At 33.3% G+C, this 20,606-nt stretch overlaps 1 protein-coding gene across 1 annotated transcript; it reads left to right on the top strand.

The window, feature by feature from the left end:
- The first annotated feature begins 8,011 nt into the window (after positions 1-8,011).
- LOC145562522 (paired amphipathic helix protein Sin3-like 4) lies at positions 8,012-17,839 on the top strand. The gene is made up of 24 exons (XM_081622825.1): positions 8,012-8,242; positions 8,547-8,718; positions 9,150-9,320; positions 9,416-9,602; positions 9,691-9,789; positions 10,147-10,308; positions 10,453-10,571; positions 10,657-10,748; positions 11,434-11,570; positions 11,808-11,883; positions 11,977-12,006; positions 12,161-12,447; positions 12,538-12,692; positions 12,884-13,011; positions 13,096-13,350; positions 13,719-14,330; positions 14,614-14,705; positions 14,944-15,585; positions 15,672-15,775; positions 15,863-16,001; positions 16,102-16,254; positions 16,382-16,545; positions 16,619-16,733; positions 16,869-17,839. The coding sequence occupies exons 2-24, from the start codon at positions 8,639-8,641 to the stop codon at positions 17,025-17,027; spliced, it is 4,158 nt and encodes a 1,385-aa protein (XP_081478951.1). The 5' UTR covers positions 8,012-8,242; positions 8,547-8,638; the 3' UTR covers positions 17,028-17,839.
- Positions 17,840-20,606: the final 2,767 nt, after the last annotated feature.

Here is a 20,606-nt window from a genome sequence, read left to right as displayed (position 1 = left end):
ATATTTTGCAAAAATATAAAAATATTTTTTTAAATGATGAAAATCATGTACTTGTAATAATTTTTTTTCAAAATTATATGCAAAATAATAAGTTACTAGTTTTGTAAGGAAATAAATAATATGGTCCATTATCAATCAATCAGAGCAACTTTAATGACAAGCTAATTTTACAATTAGCTTGTCATGTCACATAAGATTTTAAGCTAATTATCATGTTAGCTAATTTTTGCTCCAATGGCTAGCTATTAGTTTAGTAATAATTGTTGCATAGAAAATACATGAAAAGAGCTTAATTGGTGCAATGAGCATTTAATTTTGACAAGTTTAATTCCCAAGCAAATTAGCTTGGCAAGCCAAGCTAATTGAGATTTCTAGCTCCAATGGTCAAACTAGTAGATAGGAAATTATTAAAATTGCAAGCAAGTCCCTAGCTATAATCATTGGAGTTGCTCTCAATCATCAATACTATGAAGTATATACTAAAGTAATCACCAGCATTTTTCCCAAAATACACATGTCAAGCTCACATTAAAAATTTTCCCGCAGAAAATCCTTTCTTTTTTCAAAATAAGATAGCTAATAATAATCATTAAAAAAAAAGTGAATATACAACCTAAACAACCTGAAAATAGACAATAATAACAACTTAAAAAATAAATAAATAAATAATTTAATCATTAATCTATAAAATGTACTATATATATTCCCTTGAATCTATGTATAGTTCGTTTTCAACTTTAAGAAAGACGATTTTCACTCAATTTCAAATTCATAACATGTCAGCAAACTAAAATTAGAGATAAGTACTCTACATTACCGTATTTAATTTATAATATTTAGATAATATAAATAGATATTTCGTACAAACTTATAGTAATTTATAAAAAATAAAAAAAAAAATTCTTTTGAATATCCGAGTGTTGCTCGAGCAAAGAACTAGTTATAATTAAATGTGTTATCTTTCACGCTCATATACTATATATATATATATATATATATATATATATATATATATATATATATATATATTGGGATAGTGAGCCATAAAACAGAAATCAGGAGATAAACTCTAAGGGTCTGTTCACTTCAACTTAATTTCAGTTCAGTGTAGTTCCAATCAGCTCCTAATTTCCTTCTCTCATAAAATGTTCATTTCAGCTTTATTTAGTTCACTTCAGCTCCAATCAGTTCAGTTCCGTATACGTGAACAGACCCTAACGCAATGTGTTATTTTTCACTCTCATGGTCCATTATAATAAGACAATGGATGAATAGAAGCTCTAAAAAATTATTATACCAATAATTAGCAAATTATAGAATATAAATTCTCTCATGTGATATTTTATCATTAAAATGAATATTTGAATTTTAAGAAAAGCTTCGTATCATTTATATAATAAAAGGAATATATTTTAGGAAAAATTAGAAAAAATAATCTCAACTTTTATCATTTTTGGTAGAATAATCCCAACTTTAGATTATTATGGAATAATCCGAACTTTGGGGGGTCTTCTTTTTATTCAATCCCAAATACCGGTTATCGGTTGAATGGTTTTTTTTTAAAAGTGACACATGTCACTCGTTAATTGGTTAAAAAATATTTATAAAAAAAAACACCAGCCAAACCTCAAATCCGGCCACCACAACCTTATCTCCGGCGGCCGCTGCAACTCCTCCCTCCCCCTGTGCCGGTGATGCGACCCACCTTCCTCCCCTCCTTTTCCACTGGCATTATCACTCGAAACTCCTTTTCCAACTGTCACCACCACTCAAAACTCCTTTTCGAGCCGCTACCACCACTCGAAACTCCCTTTAAAACTCTCCCTAGCTAAGTCTTGAAAACCCCCAAATACCCTTTCCCCACCATCGAAAACCCAAGTCGTAGGGTTTTCGACGGTGAGAAAGTGGTTGTTGGGTTTTTTGGGAGTAGGGGAGGGGTTTCGAGGGTGTTTCAAATGGAAAGGGAGGAAATTGGGGGTGGAAGTGGGTCGCAACACCGGCACAGGGGGTTTGGGGGGAAAGCAGTGCACTATTATGGAAGGGGAAGGGAAGAGTTGGCGCGGGCAGCATTGGCAGGCCAGGTGGTGGTGGGGGGGGGGGTTACGGTGGTCAGGTAGGGATTAAGGGTTTTCTGGGTTTTTTTTTAAAATTGATTTTTTGGACCAATTGCAGCTTGACACGTGGCACATAACCTGTTACAACAGGTCATTATTTTTGTTGATTGGTTTGGGATTGAAGAAAAAGAAGACCCCCCAAAGTTGAGATTATTCCAGAATTATCCAAAGTTGAGATTATTCTACCAAAATTGATGAAAGTTGGGATTATTTTTTCTAATTTTTCCTATATTTTATCCAAATCATGCAATTTTCATCTCGGAATAAAAATTATTTTGTGATTTTTACCCAAAAAAAATGTATAATAACCCAAAATGATACATGGGATACATGTCACAAGATATTATTATAAATTAATAAAGCAAATATTTGCTTGCCCGTAAAAAAAAAAAAAAAAAAAAAAAAAAAAAAAAAAAAAAAAAGTTAATTGTATGTAACACATTGCAATATGAATCATAAACTGCTAGTTGTTAGGATGTGCCTTGAATCAATTTGTTTGGTATCTAAGCATGACCTAATATTCTACTACATATAATTTAAGAGTATTCTTATTAAAGATCAACAAAACCTTTTTTTTAGCCCATTGGAATTAATCTTTTTAGTATTTATTATAACAAGAGCTATAATTTAATATATAATTTAGGAAATTTTGCATAAACCCACCTTTAAATATTGTTTTTTTAATTTTATTTTTTTTCTTTTTTTGCATATAACCACCTTAAAAAAAATGTTGCAATAGACACCAATTTTAAAAATTTTGTTGCAACTACCACCAGTTCAATGTAGAATAATTGGTGAATTTGGCTAAAAAAGCGGTAAGTTGCAACAAAATTTTTAAAATTGGTGGTCTTTAGCAACATTTTTTTTAAAAGGTGGTTTTATGCAAAAATTTCTGTAGTTTAAATCCAATTTACTATTTTACTCAGTGTCGATCCTATAATTTAAAAATAAGATACTATTCAACGCAGTACCGGTCTCGACATTTTCGGGGACTTAGGCAAAATAGTTATGTAGGGGCCCTCTTATATTAAAACGTAAACAAAAATACTTGATACAAATCAATTTCATTGTGTTTTAACTTGAATGTTATCAAATTTGGCATGTATGTAATTCGACATTGAAAAACATCAACTTTAAGATCAAAGAAGAAAACCATTAAAAGACATATGTAAGAAACACAGTGTTATTATTCATGTAAACAAAGTAAGGATACGAACTATAATTTGCTATATAAATGAAGCATAATTATACAATAAAATTACGAGCCAATATAAAAATCACATAGTACCTCAAATAGCCAGATTAGATGGACTCCTTGGAAAAGGAATAATAATTTGAATTAAAATCTCTCCTCAATAATTAATAAAATTTGCTTACACTTTCATTATTAAAAAAATTGATTAGAAACTTACAACGAACATTTACTACCCAGTTCATTCAAATCGCCTATTTTCCAACCATAAAACTAAAATCCACCAATATAAGACAAAAGACTGACAAAGATAACCAACAAATGTACATAATCAATTTAGAAGAGAAGATTTAGTAATCGGGCTACTAAAATGATGAGAGATTTAGAAAAAGTGAGTTACCATTCTTATTATTCTATTATTGTGTTTTATATTAAAAAAACGAAAGAAGGATATAATTCATTGGGATTAGCGAGTGATGTTTAAATTATTCTATTATTCCATTTTAATGTTTTGCATATTGAATTAAATGTTGTGTAAATAATAGGAGTTATGACTTAAATAATCTACAAACATATAAGTGATAAAACTTTTAAAGTGACAGATTAATTTTTGGTTATAATGATTATATGGATATAATGATTGTATGGTTATAATATTAAACTCTCATCAACCATTATAATATTTTATGGTTTGTTCTATTAATAAGTATTAGGTTAGATTAGATATTATAGGAAAAATTGAGTTTATAAATCCCAATTTTGGGCGATTTACTATGAAAAATCCCAACTATACATTATCCCTCAAAAATCCTAACTTTGATACCCATTTTCTTTTAAAGATCCCAACAGGTCACCAAACCTGCTACTTTAGGTTACAATCCACGTGTCAACACGGGATTGGTCAAAAAATAATTCAAAAAAAAACTAAAAAAAAATTAAAAAACCAAAAAAATTAAAACAGCAGCCCCCACCCCATCCCGGAAAACACCCTACCCGCATCCCACCCCCGCCGGATTATTGCCCCCACCCCCGATAACCCCTCCCCGTCGCCGGAATCCGACGACCAACCCTCCCCCACCCTCGAAACCCACCCCTTTCCCTCCTCCCACCCTCGCGAAACCCTCCCACTATAAATCGGAAAACACCCCTCCCCTAACCCCCACCTTCAAAAACGCCCCCTTCCCTAACCGTGGGTCGATTTCAGGGGTGGGGGAAGGGAGGAGGGCAATTTTGAGGGTGGGGGTTTTGGGAGGGGGTTTTACGGTTTAGGGTGGGAGGGTTGGGGGAGGGAAAGGGGTGGGTTTCGAGGGTGCAGGAGGGTTTTTCGTCGGATTCCGACGATAGAGAGGGGTTATCAGGGGTGGGGGAGGGGTGGGCGCCGTTTTCCGGCGGCAGGGGAGGGGTTTTCGGGGATGGGGGGCAATTTCCCGACTGGGTGGGGTAGGGGTGAGGTGTTTTTCGGGATGAGGGTGGGGGCTGGGTTGTTTTTTTTTAATTTTTTATTTATTTTTGAATAAATCAGATTTAAAAAAAAACAATTAATTTTATTTTTTGGACCACTAAAATTCTGACAAGTGGCAATTTTTTTTTTAGAAAAAATGAGTTAACCTTCTCTTCAGGTAACCGGTCATTTGGGATCTTTAAAAGAAGATAGGTATCAAAGTTGGGATTTTTGAGGAATAATGCATAGTTTGGATTTTTATAGTAAACCGCCCAAAGTTGGGATTTATAAACTCAATTTTTCCGATATTATATTATATTAGATTATTTTTGACAAAATAAATTCATGAGACTAGAATAAACAAGTCAAAGTATACTACTGCTAAAATTACAAGTGAACACAAAGCCAAAAGGTTGACAATTGAACAAATGAAAAAATGTCAACAATGTCACTAATAAGCTTCAAAATCCTAACCTTGAGTGAGTAGAGGGAACATAAAAATTTATCTATCTACAATATGAGAACATTTCGCCTCAAGTTAAGAATAAAATGACATAGTCGGTATAATATTAAGGAAAGCATGCAGTGAAAATGATTATAATAGTTTATAAGAGTCTAATATTGCCTCCTTATCTTTAATTGCATGCATTTATCTCATCAATTCAACATCGTAGATTACGTACGCTTTAAGCAACCAAAACAGTTGTGCACCATCACCACATGTAAGACTTGCAAAATACGTGGAATCGTTGAAGTTAGACCTTATGCGTTATATATATGTAACCAAAAATATATTTGATTATAGTTACAAAATGTAACAAATCTAACCAAGTGAAATAATAATATGATTAGTATCAAGGCGGCCATCTTCCATATAATCCTCATTAAACACGATAATAATAAGAGTTCATGGCTTAACATCAATCAATCAATTACATAATACTAAAGGCGAATCTGACATGACACTTGTCATGTTCTGATTAAAAATTTTCCCGCCACTTTTTTCTTTCCCTTTTTATTTTTTCTTTTTGTACAAAATCTTCATTAATATCAATTTATATAACCTATAATATTTAACCTTCAATTTGGCAATTATATTCGAAATGTATTCTATATGCATATTTTTTATAATTTTTATAATAGGTATTTTTCTATAATAAACAAACATATAAGGTAATATATTAAATCAATTACATAATACTAAAGGCGAATCTGACATGACACTTGTCATGTTCTGATTAAAAATTTTCCCGCCACTTTTTTCTTTCCCTTTTTATTTTTTCTTTTTGTACAAAATCTTCATTAATATCAATTTATATAACCTATAATATTTAACCTTCAATTTGGCAATTATATTCGAAATGTATTCTATATGCATATTTTTTATAATTTTTATAATAGGTATTTTTCTATAATAAACAAACATATAAGGTAATATATTAAATTAGAATAATGTACTAATCCCGTACTTCGTATCATTCTACAATGTATTTTTTTCCTTGAAAGTTTTTTTTTTGCTCCAAGCAGGATTAGACACTTTAGCTTTTACTATAAATTTTTTGATTTATTTATAGTTATAACACTACAATTCAATAACTATAAACATAAATATAAAACAAAAATTAAAAAACCTTGATTATTAATTGTCGTAAAAGTTAAGTCAATTAAATTTGTATAAAACATTTTTCCGGTTATAGTATGCTATAAAATATTGTGCCGGTCAAAACATGCCAGCAAAATAGGGAAATACGGGGTATATAATTACATTGCACGGGTTATAATTAACATAAATTTTATTCTCATATAAACAGTATAACCATTAAATTTGAGTGTTTTTTTTTAATGTTTATTAATCAATAACTTTTGATAACAATATAATATTAATTCAAGTTATTTTTTTTTGAAAAGAAATTCAAGTATTTGTTTTAATTTTTTTTTATATATAAATATATTTATGTTATATTAACATTGTAATTCATAATTTGATTAAGTAAAACCGTGCATTGCACGGGACCTTAAACTAGTATACAATACGCGTGATTTTTGCATATGCACTAGACCAATCTCTTTACAAAGAAACACAAATCATACATACTTCCTCCATTTTTATTTTATTGCACCATTAGGACTTTTACACTATTCACTTAATCTTCTTTGACCATCATTTGTGATTTATACATTAGGAAAAATATAGTCATGTGGGATCTAGTTAAATTCGTATCGAACTCTACTTTTCAAATATCAAATTTTTATAATTTTTACAAAAGTATAATTGAAGATATTGATAGCTAAAGTAATGCATTGACAAGCATGAAATCTCTTATGGTGCAATAAAAAAAGAACGGAGGAAGTATATAATATGAAAGACAAACTAAATAAAATTTAATTAAACGAAAATTTAAAACACAAACTCTTTTTTTTTTTTTTTTTTTTTTTTTTTTGGCAAGTATTGATCTAGACACTGATGTAAAATTTGTAAACAAAATGCAACTATATGTCTTGAGTACCACCCTCAAGACTTTTATTGGACAAACTCTATGAATGAAATTAGTAATTGTGCACATAGTCTGCCTATGTGGGATTGAATCCTTAAAAAGGATTTGGAGGCCTAGGTCCTTTGACAGACAAACAAACAAACCCTAATAAAGTATTAGTGTATTACCATGTACAACATATATTTCAGCGATTTTATATCCTAATAATATCTAATCCAATGCATAAAAAGGAACAAAATTTACTCTTTAATTTTTCAATATTGTTTTTTAAAAAATAATTCAACACATCAAATATAAGTTTAAACTTTGAATTATAAAATAGGGTCAAATCGATCCAGCATGAGTTGAAGTTAAAACCCACCTCCACCTACTATAAAAGAACTTCACCTAGGAAGTACAAAACCAACCCAAACTAAGTAAGTACAAGATTAGTTCATCCAAAACGCTCACCCATAACTCCATAACACAAAAAGCCTTCAAAATTTCTCAAAACTCACTACTTGAATAACACAAAGATCCATTTCTGATTTATCCAAATGCCCAAACCCATTTTATTACTCCGAACTCCGGTAGTGAAAAAAACCAACACCACTGCCCTATTCTCTCCCGTTATACTACGTAATTCATTTACGAACAACTGTAACAAATTAAAATCATTTTTTTTTTTTTAATTTTATTTTTTGTAATTCATTTTTAATTGTAATTTTCTCTCTCATCGCCTCTCCTTCGGCTTCTCATTTACAAACTTATTATTATCACCCTTCACAAAACATAGCTCAAAAATCCCTCCTCCATTTTTCTCTCTCTCTCCCTTTTTTTTTTCTCTACCAAAAAAAGCCAAAACTCTTTTTTTTTTTTTTTTTGAATAATTATTTCCGATTTTCGAAACCTAATTTCATCATCATCAAAGTATCAACAAGTTTTTCTTCATCACCATTTTTTTTTGTTGTGTAATTTGTGTTGTGTTCTTTTAAAAACTAGATTGTAGATTTTGTTCTTGGTAAGTTTTCAGCGATCCTTTATTTTTTTTGTTTTTTGTTTATTTAATTAGATTATCCTATTTTTTTAGTTTGGTTGATTGTTCTGATTTGTTGTTTTAATTTTGTGTTAATTACTTGTTAATTATGATTGCCGTTGCTTAATTTTAAAGTAATGCGATTAATTTTTTTTTAATTTTTTTGTTTTTGTGATCTGTTAGATTGTTTGAATTTTAGGTGTTGTATGTTTTAAATTTTTTGCTATTTAGATCTGTTTTTATGTCGTTCAAATGCTGAATGAGCGTTTTTTTCTGTATTTTTTTACAGGAATTTTTAGATTATTTTTTTGCGATTATTGAGTGAGAAATTAGAGCTGCTATGATTCGTTGAAGGAGAAATTAGTGGTGATTTTTTTAGATATGAAGAGGTCTAGAGATGATGTATTTACAGGGCCTCAAGTTAAACGGCCGCAACCTGCTAGTTCTTATCGCGGCGAGAGGTAATTTTCTCTCTCCTCACTTTTTTTAGGCTTTAATTTTTTTATTTTATTTAATATTTAATTTGCTTGTATGTTTGATGAGTGTGATATGGTTTTTAAAAAAAATGTTCAATTTATGTTTGATTGATGATTTTGATTCCTGATTAGTAATTGTAATCTTGAATTGGTAATTTTGTAGTGTGTTGTAGGGTAAAGATTTGATCTTTACCGTGTTTGTGTAACGGATTTTGTTTTTCTTTTGTGGAAATAAGTTTAGTAGATCAAATATAAGTTTGTATCGGTGTTTGTTTGCTATTTGGTGCCTTGAATGTTTGTTTTGTTAATTAATTGGTATCCCTTTTTGGTTTTTGGTGAATTTTGTGATGGCTAGTTGTATTTCGTCAATGTGAGACTTTTCGACTAATGAAAATTTTGTATTTTGGTGATTGAAGCTCGGGGCAGCCTCAAATGGTTGGAGGTGGCGGGGCTGTTGCACCTACACCACAGAGATTAACGACCAACGATGCCTTAGCTTACCTGAAGGCAGTGAAGGAAATGTTCCAAGAGAAGAAGGAGAAATATGACGAGTTTTTAGAAGTTATGAAGGAGTTTAAGGCCCAAAGGTCTGATCATTATTGAGCTTGTTGAGTGATATTTGTTTGATACAATTGTTCTGAACTTGTAGTAAACCAACCGCATTTTGCATGCTGTTTTGTAGAATCGACACTACTGGTGTTATTGCAAGGGTTAAAGATTTGTTCAAAGGGCATCGCGACTTAATATTGGGATTTAATACCTTTTTGCCCAAGGGATATGAAATCACCCTTCCTCCTGAGGATGATAATCCTCCTGCAAAAAAGCCAGTTGAATTTGAAGAAGCAATCAGTTTTGTTAATAAAATTAAGGTGAAAAATATGGCATTTTTTTGGGGTGTTATTAGTGAATATTGTTTGCTTCTTGTATGCGTAAAGATGGCTTGGGTTTCTATTGCAGTCGCGGTTTCACGGTGATGAGCGTGTCTATAAATCATTTCTTGACATTTTAAATATGTATAGGAAAGAAAACAAGACCATCAGTGAGGTCTATCAGGAGGTATGTTTTTTCCCCTGCTTTTGTTTTTTTTTGTTTTTTGGGTTGATTTTGCATTTTTTTTGAGAGGGGAGGGAAGGCGGTCTTGTAGAGGGAGAAGATATTGTGCCCCATTTTGTGTTGCATCTTCTCCCACTCTTTTGTTTTGACTCCTGTTAACTCAAATTATTATTATTATTATTTTTTTTCAAAAGTTTACGGTAAATGATGCATTGAGTAGGTGATCTGGCGAAACAGGAAATTTTTGGAGAGGATATAAGATAGGATTTAAAAGCCTATGGAACCAATGATCTCTAATGAGAGAAAAAAATCTAATTGTTATGATCTTGGTTGACATATTATCATATTCGTTATGTGCAGGTGGCCGAACTCTTCCGAGACCATCGGGACCTTCTTGAGGAATTCACACATTTTCTTCCTGATACGTCAGGAGCAACAGCAGGTCAAAATGGTCCATCTGGTAAAAATTCTATCTTGCGGGACAGGAATTTAGCCATGCCTTTAACAAGGCCGATAGATAGGGTATTTTCCTCATTCTTCTTGCTTTTCTGTTCACTTCTACATGATCTTCCTGTTTTGCTTTTTTCATCTACATGATCCTTCTGCTTTGCTATTTTCTTCTACATAGACCTTCCTGCTAATGGTTATTCTATTTGCTTTAAGCAGAAGGATCGTGAGTTCAATGTTGATGGCTCTGATGCGGACAATGATAAATTGGGGAAGGCAGAGCGAGAGCAGCGGAGGCGGCTGGATAAAGAAAGAGATAAAAAAGATGGTATTATCAGGTCAGAATCGGCGGTAGATGATCAGAGCTATAAGCAGGAATATATTGGCGTGGATAATTCTAACAAAATTTAAAGTTGCTTTCAGGGTTGAAGACTCTATTACAGACCAAGGTGCGGAAAACTATGGACCGCGTAGTGTCCCTGGGTCTTATGATGATAAGAGTGCTGCTATAAAAAGTGAGCATACAGACTTTGAATTTTTCACGTGAATATTTTGGTCCATGGTTCTTTGGTTATGGTGTTATCAAATGTTTGAAAGTGTATAAAGTGGAATCTAAGTGCTGTGCAGTTTGTCTGTGTCTTAATGCACGCGCTCTTGCTCCTGCTTCTGCATTGACACTCGCATACACAGTTCATTGTCGGCTGAACTAAATGCATATAAACTGTTTGCGTTAGTTTGCAACTGTTTATAACTGCTTATTCATGAGGCAATGACTTTTTTGTTTAACTGCTTTTTCGTTGTAACGAATGTCGGGTTATGCTCTGTAGGATTCTCATCCCAGTTTGACATTTTGCTTGGAACACCATAAAGATTGTTAACTATTGACTTGGGAAGCAGAACATATGCTTTATTTTACTTAATTATTACTTCTTTAAGAAACAGTATATCATTTATATTAGTGTTAAAGTCAGCAATAGCAATTTACTTATCACGTAAATATCTTTCCTTTGATGTCTGATGTATTGTTAGTCTCCTACCTCTGGCTTTCTTCTTTGACCATACTTATGTTTTTAGGTGGGGGTAGGAGTTTTAGGTCCCATCGTCTGTAAGGCTTGAATAGGCAGACCCATAAAATATCAGTCAACTTTTTGTACTCGTACTTATTCGTGTAATGTCATTAAGTTGGTGACATTGCTGCAGGTTTGTACAGCCAAGAATTTGCATTCTGTGAAAAAGTTAAGGAGGGGTTACATAATCCTGATGATTATCAGGAATTTTTAAAATGCCTTCACATATACAGCAGGGAGATAATCACAAGACAAGAATTGCAAGCTTTGGTAAGACTGAATAATATATTTTCCCAACATTTCACTATGTTTTTTAAAATTTTTTTCCCCCCATTTGGTTTACACTTTTGACACCAAGATTGGTCATGATGAATATTGTTACAAATCAAGTTAATGTGTTTTTTCCCCTTGCATTAAGAGTTTTCTTATTTATAGAAGTTCATTTAAACTCTTAATATCAACGAACTTTATCAGTAATAAATTGAACACTTCTGTGTTTTGTTTAAGGTACGTGATATACTAGCAAATTATCAAGATCTCGTGGATGGGTTTGATGAGTTTTTGGCACGCTGTGAGAGACCTGGTACCACATGAGACTATTTTGCTATCTTTTATCATCTTTTCAGATATAATGCTCATCTCTGATGACAAATATTTTGTTTTTTTGTTTTTGCAGATGGATTTCTTGGCAGTGTTATAAGCAAAAGTATGTGCAATCAACACCCTCTTTCTAAGTTTGCACGCGTTAATATTTTTTCTTCATTAGAAGTTCATATGATTTGTTAGGTGTCGCAAATTTTGGCTATGCTCTGCTGCTTTTGTCAATAATTCCCTAATATTGAGTGGCCATTTTTGTCCAGAATCCCTGTGGCCAGAATCTTTGTGGAGCGATGGTCCATCAAAATCAGTAAAACCTGAGGATAGGGAGCGAGATAGGGATAGTGTAAGAGAAGACAGGGATAGAGATCGTGAGAGCAGGGAAAGGGACCGCACTGATAGAAGTGGTGTTTATGGGAATAAAGAAGTTGCAAATCTGAGAATGTCTTCAAATTCGAACAAGGATAAGTATATAGGAAAACCTATACAAGAGCTTGACCTCTCCAACTGTGAACGCTGCACACCTAGTTATCGATTGCTTCCCAAGAGTGTAGGCTGATTCTTGTTTGTTTGTTCTATGGAAAATGATGTTTTCTGTTTGACATCTTTCAGTAACCCCATGTCTGTGCAAATGATGCAGTATCCCATACCTTTGGCAAGCCATAGGACGGAGCTTGGAGCTGAAGTATTGAATGATCACTGGGTCTCTGTTACTTCTGGAAGTGAGGATTACTCATTTAAACACATGCGTAAAAATCAGTATGAGGAGAGCCTCTTTCGGTGTGAAGATGACAGGTATCTATCCTATATAGTTCATGTCTTGATTGTTTACATTGCATCAAAGTCAGTGAATCAACTTGTAAAAAGTGTGTTATAATTCTTAAGTATATCCAACTTCCTGTCTGTTACATACGTCATAGTGTCATACCCTATTGAGGATTCGCGATCCTTATCTAACCATGTGATGTTCCATTGTCATTTGTCAGGTTTGAACTGGACATGCTGTTAGAGTCCGTGAACGTAACAATTAAGCGTGTGGAAGATCTTTTGGACAAAATCAACTCGAACATGATAAAATCAGAAAACCCTATCCGGATAGAGGACCACTTTACACGTACATTCTGATTCTAAACTTTAAGCTATATTTACAGAGTATCTGATGTTGTATTGTGTCTGACACTGCTTTCCTTTTTTCCAGCTATAAATCTGAGATGTATTGAGCGGTTATATGGGGATCATGGTCTTGATGTCATGGATGTATTGAAAAAGAATGCAATTCTTGCTTTGCCTGTTATATTGACTCGCTTGAAACAAAAGCAAGAAGAATGGGCCAGATGCCGAGCTGATTTCAACAAGGTGTGGGCTGAAATATATTCCAAGAATTATCATAAATCACTTGATCATCGTAGTTTCTATTTTAAGCAGCAAGACACAAAGAGCTTGAGTACAAAAGGTAATTTGCTTTTTTATACAAAACTGGGTGAGTTATCATCCTTGTTTGTTATAAACTCTCAAACTTTCAGGTTGTCTAGGAAATGAGTAAAAGCACTGCACCCTAAATCTCTTGCTTGTGTGAACAAATTTTTTTATTTTTAATTTTGTTTTTTTTTTTATAAAGGTTCTTTTCTTTCTCCCCTCCTTCATCCTCGATTTAGCCTGGTTTTATCTGTTATCTTTTTCTTGGGTTGAGAGGGGGTTGTGTGTTTTTGTTGACTGTTATAGTTTTGGCTGGTTGATGTGTTCATAACGTAAGGATTAAGTGTGATGGGTGGAAATGTTTTACAAACTTGTTTGTTGGATCCTCTTTCTTTTCTTTCGCAGCTTTATTGGCAGAGGTTAAAGAGATTAGTGAGCAGAAATGCAAAGAGGATGATGTGCTTTTCGCTGTTGCTGCTGGAAACAGACGACCTGTTATATCCCACATGGAATTTGAGTACCCTGATGCAGAGTTACATGAAGATTTGTATGATCTCATTAAATATTCCTGCGCTGAAGTTTGTACAGCTGAACAGTTGGATAAAGTGATGAAAATCTGGACATCTTTCCTGGAACCTGTACTTGGTGTGCCTGCTCGAGCTCAGGGTGCAGAGGACTCTGAAGATGCCACTAGAGCCAAGAATGAGGTTACCAAAACAGACGGTCCTGCTATTGGTGAAAGTGATAGAATTCCTAGTGGCTGTGCTGCTGTTCGTAAACATGAAAGTAGTCTGCCAGAACAATCCAGTTCTGGCAATCCTGCTAAAGATGATGTGTATCCTGATGCTAGTAGCAGTGGCCTGCATCAAGTTCGATCACAGAGTAATGGCAACATGATTGATCAAATATCTGGTCATGGAAAACAAACGACGTCTAATGAACGATTGGCCGCTTCTAACCCATCTCTTCCTCCTGGAGTTGAGCAATTGCATGGAAGGAACATTGAAAATCCGTCAGGTTTGTTCACTGATCCTTTATAATTGTGATGTTAACATAGCAACAATTACTGAATATCAATGAAATAAGAAAAATGCTGCTCATCCTTAGCTTTCCAGTTTCATACTTGATATTATGAGTATTGAGTATGTTAGTTCTGCCCTGAAACAGTGACTGTAACGTTACTATTTTAAGCATAAGAGTCAATAGTTTGTAACAATGGACTATGTATAGTTTTGACTTTATATTGGTTATTAATTTATTTTTTTCCCAACGTGCTGGTTGATATCTGACCCTGTATCAGGTCATAGTACCACACAATTGAGAGTTGGGAATGCAGCAGAGAACAATGGGCTGGAGTTGAGATCAAATGGTGGAAATTTACCTTCGTTAGAGGTATTTCTCTACCTTAACTGTTGTGCATCATTGATGGTTATGTCACTTTTTTTTCCTTCTGATTTACTGTACTGGTGCACACCTTTAGAAGTTGAATGCATTTGTGTAAATGTCTGATAAGAAAAAGAAGTGAAGTGAACCAACTTCTCAGATATTTTGATGATTTTAATATGTCATGGCAAAGTTTCTCTTTTCTTGGTTGATTGATAAAATGTATTTATGTCTTTTGATTTTGCAGGCTGTTGATTCTACAAGACCAGTTCCTGCATCAAATGGAGTGACAACAGGACAAAACAAAGAAATTAAATACTGCGAAGAGTCTAATGGGCACGCCAAAGTTGAAAGAGAAGAGGGTGAGTTGTCTCCAAATGGAGATTTTGAGGAGGATAATTTTGCAGTTTTTGGGGATACAGTCACGGAGCCTGCCAATAAGCCAAATGATGGTGCTTCAAGTGCTCCACACCAAAGCAGACAGAGAGGTGAGGTACATCAAGGTGATGCTGGAAGAGGAAATGATGCAGATGTTGATGATGAAGGCGAAGAGAGTGCTCACAGGTCATCGGAGGACAGTGAGAATGCCTCAGAAAATGGGGATGTTTCCCCCAGTGAGTCTGGTGATGGAGAGGATTGCTCTCCTGAGCATGAAGAAGATGGGGAACATGATGGGAATGATAACAAGGCTGAGAGTGAGGGTGAGGCTGAAGGAATGGCTGATGCACAAGAAGATGGAGATGGAATATCATTGCCTCTTTCTGAACGCTTTCTGCAAACAGTGAAGCCTCTAACAAAGCATGTCCCTGCACCTTTAAATGAAAGAAGAAAAATTTCCCGCATTTTCTATGGAAACGATTCGTTCTATGTTCTCTTTAGATTACATCAGGTAAGGAAGGGTTTACTTTGGAGTCATCTCAAATTATTGTTGATTATTCTCGTGTGACCTTAAAACTTGCAATTATTTTTGGCCAGACTTTGTATGAAAGAATTCAATCAGCAAAGATTAACTCAACTACAGCCGACCGCAAATGGAAATCTTCCCATGAAACAGTTCCATCTGACCTGTATTCTTCAAGGTTCCCATTTATAAGGCTTTATTGTTCTACTTTTTAACCATTTTGTTGGTCAGTGCATGGTAATCTGACATAGTTTTCTTGGTACAGATTCATGAATGCACTATTTAGTTTGGTTGATGGTACATCTGACAACACCAAATTTGAGGATGATTGTCGAGCCATTGTTGGCACTCAATCATATCTTCTTTTCACTTTAGACAAGCTTATATACAAGCTTGTCAAGCAGGTCTATCAATTTCCAAGCACTTGTTATTTAATTGTTTTATCCTTGTAATAATATCTAACTGTTTTCTACCTTTTTGGTTGCTTTTGTATTTGGATCTCAGCTTCAAATATTGGCCTCTGAGGAAGTGGACAACAAGCTTCTTCAGCTATATGCATATGAAAGCTCCAGAAAACCCGAGAGATTTGTAGATGTCGTTTATCACGAAAATGCTCGCGTTCTACTTCATGACGAGAACATATACCGTATTGAATGTGTATGTCATTTTGGAATTTCCTACTTTCTCCTGTGTGTGTGTGTGATTTCCTTTTTCCTGGAGTTTGTTATATAATATTGGACAGTTGTTGGTTCATTTGTTTCATATATGTTCGTGTATGATGCAGTCATCTTCACCAACGCGATTGTCCATCCAATTAATGGAGAAAGGGCATGAAAAACCCGAAGTGACAGCTGTGTCAATGGAACCCAACTTTTCAAGCTATCTACATAATGATTATCTCTCAGCTGTCCCAGATAAGAAAGAGAAGCCTGGGATATTTTTGAAGAGGTATGCAATGTTTGTGTTTTTAAATTATTGATTGGAGCTTTGAGCTCCGCTGAAGCTAAGATACGTGCTGTAGCAGGAATAAACACCAACATACGAGTGGAGAAGAATCATCTAGTGCTTCCAAGGCTATGGAAGGAGTTCAAGTTGTCAATGGATTAGAGTGCAAGATAGCTTGCAATTCGTCCAAGGTATTTTGATCATTGGAAGAGATAGGCATTTTGAAAAAGGTTGATTGCATGCTTTTTAGAGCTCAAGTGTGTGGAATAATTTTTGTTTTAATTTTTAATTTTTTATTGCACCCGGTAATTTGGCATGTGTCGTAGGTGTCATATGTATTAGATACGGAAGATTTCTTATACCGGAGGATAAGAAATAGGAGAACTTTGCGTGTGAGCAGTGCTTGCAATGACCAGGCGAAGTCACAAAATGGCTCTTCTCGCAGATTAGATCCGTTTAGCAGATTGCTTGCAAACTCATGCTGATCCATACTGATGCCCACTGGAAGTATGTGCTGCTGGTGCGTGAGGAGCTGTGCTCATTGTAATCTATGACAAAATCAATTAAAGCATTATGGTACACTATCAGATGCATGCGTTGCTCAATCTACTTTTGCTGTGCTCGGGGGGGTTGCTGAAGCAAAGGCTAACTGAAGTCGCTGGGAAGGATTATGATTATATGCTTCGGAAGATCAGAAGACAGAAAGTATATTCTCTGCTCAACGGGAAATTATTACTGATATTTGCGCTTTGGATGAAGGATAATAATATATTCGACAAGCGTACAATAGTTATGTGCTAATTTGGCGTGAGAAAGAGAGAAGTCATTGTGTATGGAGCAGGAGAAAGAGCAAAAGAAAGGAAAAAGGAGTACCTTGTTGTTGAAGCATCCCCTAATTCCTTACTTCCAACCTAATAAAGGGAGCGATGATGGTTCAAGTGTGGTATAATGTAAGTTTTGTGGCAATTTAGCCACAATTGTGTAAATATAGCTAATATCATTTCATTCATTTACATTACTGATCAATGATCATTTTTGTTTCACCTAATAGCCCTTTTTTCCTTCTTTTTTTTTCTTTTTAATCTTTTTTTGTTGCATGATCAAATTGATGTAATTTCATATGGATATTTTATAAATAGTTGCAGTCGCGCTGCCCTTTCAGGTAAAAGATAGTGAAGTTTTTGCTGTAGCAAACCTTGTCAAATTTTGTATATGTGGTCTTTCTTTGTCCTGGAAGGATCTGTGGATTGCAGATAGTGTTAAGGTTTTTCGTGGATTATTGAGGTACTTTTATTTATTTATGTGGTTCCATTCAATTGGAAAATACCTAATTCGTTGCATTTTTATTGCCAAGAAACTATTTTGGCATACATGTTAAGAACTATTACTCCTTCCGTTTTTTTATTTGAATCACTTTCCTTTTATGGATGTTTTTGTTTTATTTGCATCACTTCTATATATAGTAATTTTATATCATTTTTTTTTATTAATTTTCTCTCTTACTTTAAACCTCACTCAAATAATTTATCATTTCTCTCTTTCATGGTATCCACTACTCTCTCTCACATATTTTCACTTTTATGGTCCCCACATTACTTTTACCATAAGAAATTTTTCATCCACTCATATTATTATATTATACCAAATTCACTCTCCTAAAACTCCGTGCAAACACAAGTGATGCAAATAAAAAAAACGGAGGGAGTAGAAGTTAATAGAAAAAAATGAGTGTGAAAAATACTAATAGTTGTAGTATTCCAATTAATTTACTTCCTTCCTTTTTTAATACTCCCTCTATATTTAAATACTTTCTCTATTTCTCCATGCGCAAATTTTTAGGAGAAATTGGAGAAAGTAAATAAATGTAGAGATAGTGGGGTTAATGAAAGGTAAATTAGAAAGGAGAGAATCTAAAAGTAATAAAATTGGGCCTCACTTAAGAGAAATGAATTAAGTTTTATAAAAGTTTTTGAAATAAGGAATTGGAGCAAGTATTTAAAAACGGTCGTAAAAGAAAAGTGGAGCAGTATTTAAAAACAGAGGGAGTAGTTGCAACTCACACCTTTTCACGGTATTTAAAAAAAGTGAGATTCACATGATTTAATACGGGTTAAGTATAATGAAAGGACTTCCTTTTTTGATTTTTTCACCTTTAAGGACTTCCCACTTTTTTTTTTCACCTTTGAGGACCTAAGTTTTGATTTACGACCAAAATGGAGTTAAGTTAACTCAAAATGAGTTAAGCATTAAGTTCTGACATCACTAATAAGTAAGTAAACAAAACTCTAGGACCTAACATTTTATATTTTTCACCTTTAAGGACCTCTAACCTTTTTTATTCTTCACTTTAAGGACTTCAGTTTAAAATTTAAACGTGAACAATTTCTCTTCCTCCATTGCAACATTTTCTATTGAGGACCAAATCCAACACAAACTCGGATAATTATTGAAGCAGATGCCACAAATTACCAAACTTTCATCAAGTCTCTTTGTCCAAAAATAAAATAAAAAAATGAAAAAAAAAATACTACTTCGGTTTCTTATTATTTATAACAAATGGATTTTTTTTATATATATTTCACAAATAATAACCCTTTTATTGCAAATAATAAGAAACAAAATTAATAAATAAAACTTTCATTAAATCTAAAACCACATAAACCCTAAAACAATCATATATCATCAACCTTATCAAATAATACACCATAAAAAACCAATCAACCAAAAAATTGCAGCAGCTAGGCATTATAATCGAACACACAATAATTTTTTAACTCCGTCAACACTCACGAGGATAGTGGTTGTTGTGGCTTTTCTGTCATATAAACAAGGGGAGAGCTAGAGAGAATTAGAGGAAACAAGTTGGGGTTTCTTTCATTCATACGCCAAACAAATTGAGGAAGGCTGAGGTTTTCGTGATGAATTGATATATATATCACTCGGTGCGAATTGACTAGCTTAGAACGTCGGCCAGCAAGTCCACCGACGTGGTTACGGTGGAGCAACTGTCTAAGAATGAGAAAGAAAGAATTCTGATTAAGGAACCATCATTTTATGCATGATAATGAATTAATTATGATATACACTTCGTAATGTATAAAGAATTGATATAAAGAATTTGGTAAGGACCTAAGTTTTTTTTTTTTTTTTTTTTTTTTTTTTTTTTTTATTATTATTATATATATATATATATATATATATATATATATATATATATATATATATATATATATATATATATATATATATATATATATATATATATATATATATATATATATATATATATATATATATATATATATATATATATATACAATTAAAGAATTTAGTAAGGACTTAAGTTTATTTATTTATTTTTATAAAATAATTTGCTCCGGTGAGTTAAAGTTGAGTTAAGTTGCCGGAAAGTTAACCACAAGTTCTCAAAGGTGAAAAAAAAGTGGGAGGTCCTTAAAGGTGAAAAAATCAAAAAGTAAAGTCCTTCTCTTATGCTTAACTCGATTTAATATACATTAAAATGAGGTGAGTGGTTGTTAGGAGTACTTAGTATAATTTAGTGGGCCATGTGCTTTTAATAAAGAAAATATTACAACTTTTTCCCAAAATAACTTTTCAATTACGGTGTCTTGCACTGTTGCAAGTATTGTGACATTTTCATTTTAAGGAAGTGTTGCAAGTATTAAAAACGGAGAAAGTTAAAAAGGATTTAATTGGATCGGAGTGACCAAGTTTGAGCTTAATGTTTTTTTGCCCCATTGTCAATATTTAGCCATTTAGGTCAAATTTTTATAATTTTGACAATGAATTCTCATCATTCTATAAAAGATAATGTAGGCACGCAGAATCTTGTTGAATTTAAGACGTGTCTTGGAGATCGCGAACAACCTTTTGTGAATGACTCCGCAGCAAGAAGAGTAAGAATCATACCCTTATAAAACTAAAAATTTAATGCGGAGTAATTAAATAATTTTTAAAAAAATGATAAAATTAAAGAAAGTACTCGTAAGTCATAATTTACTAAATATTGCAAAATATAACGTATCAAGGTTGACTTTTTCGCT

This window comes from Chenopodium album, chromosome 10, assembly GCF_948465745.1.
Source record: "Chenopodium album chromosome 10, dcCheAlbu1.1, whole genome shotgun sequence".
Classification (NCBI taxonomy): Eukaryota; Viridiplantae; Streptophyta; class Magnoliopsida; order Caryophyllales; family Amaranthaceae; genus Chenopodium; species Chenopodium album.
Note: the sequence above shows the minus strand (reverse complement) of the source record. Positions and strands in the feature narration are given on the sequence as shown.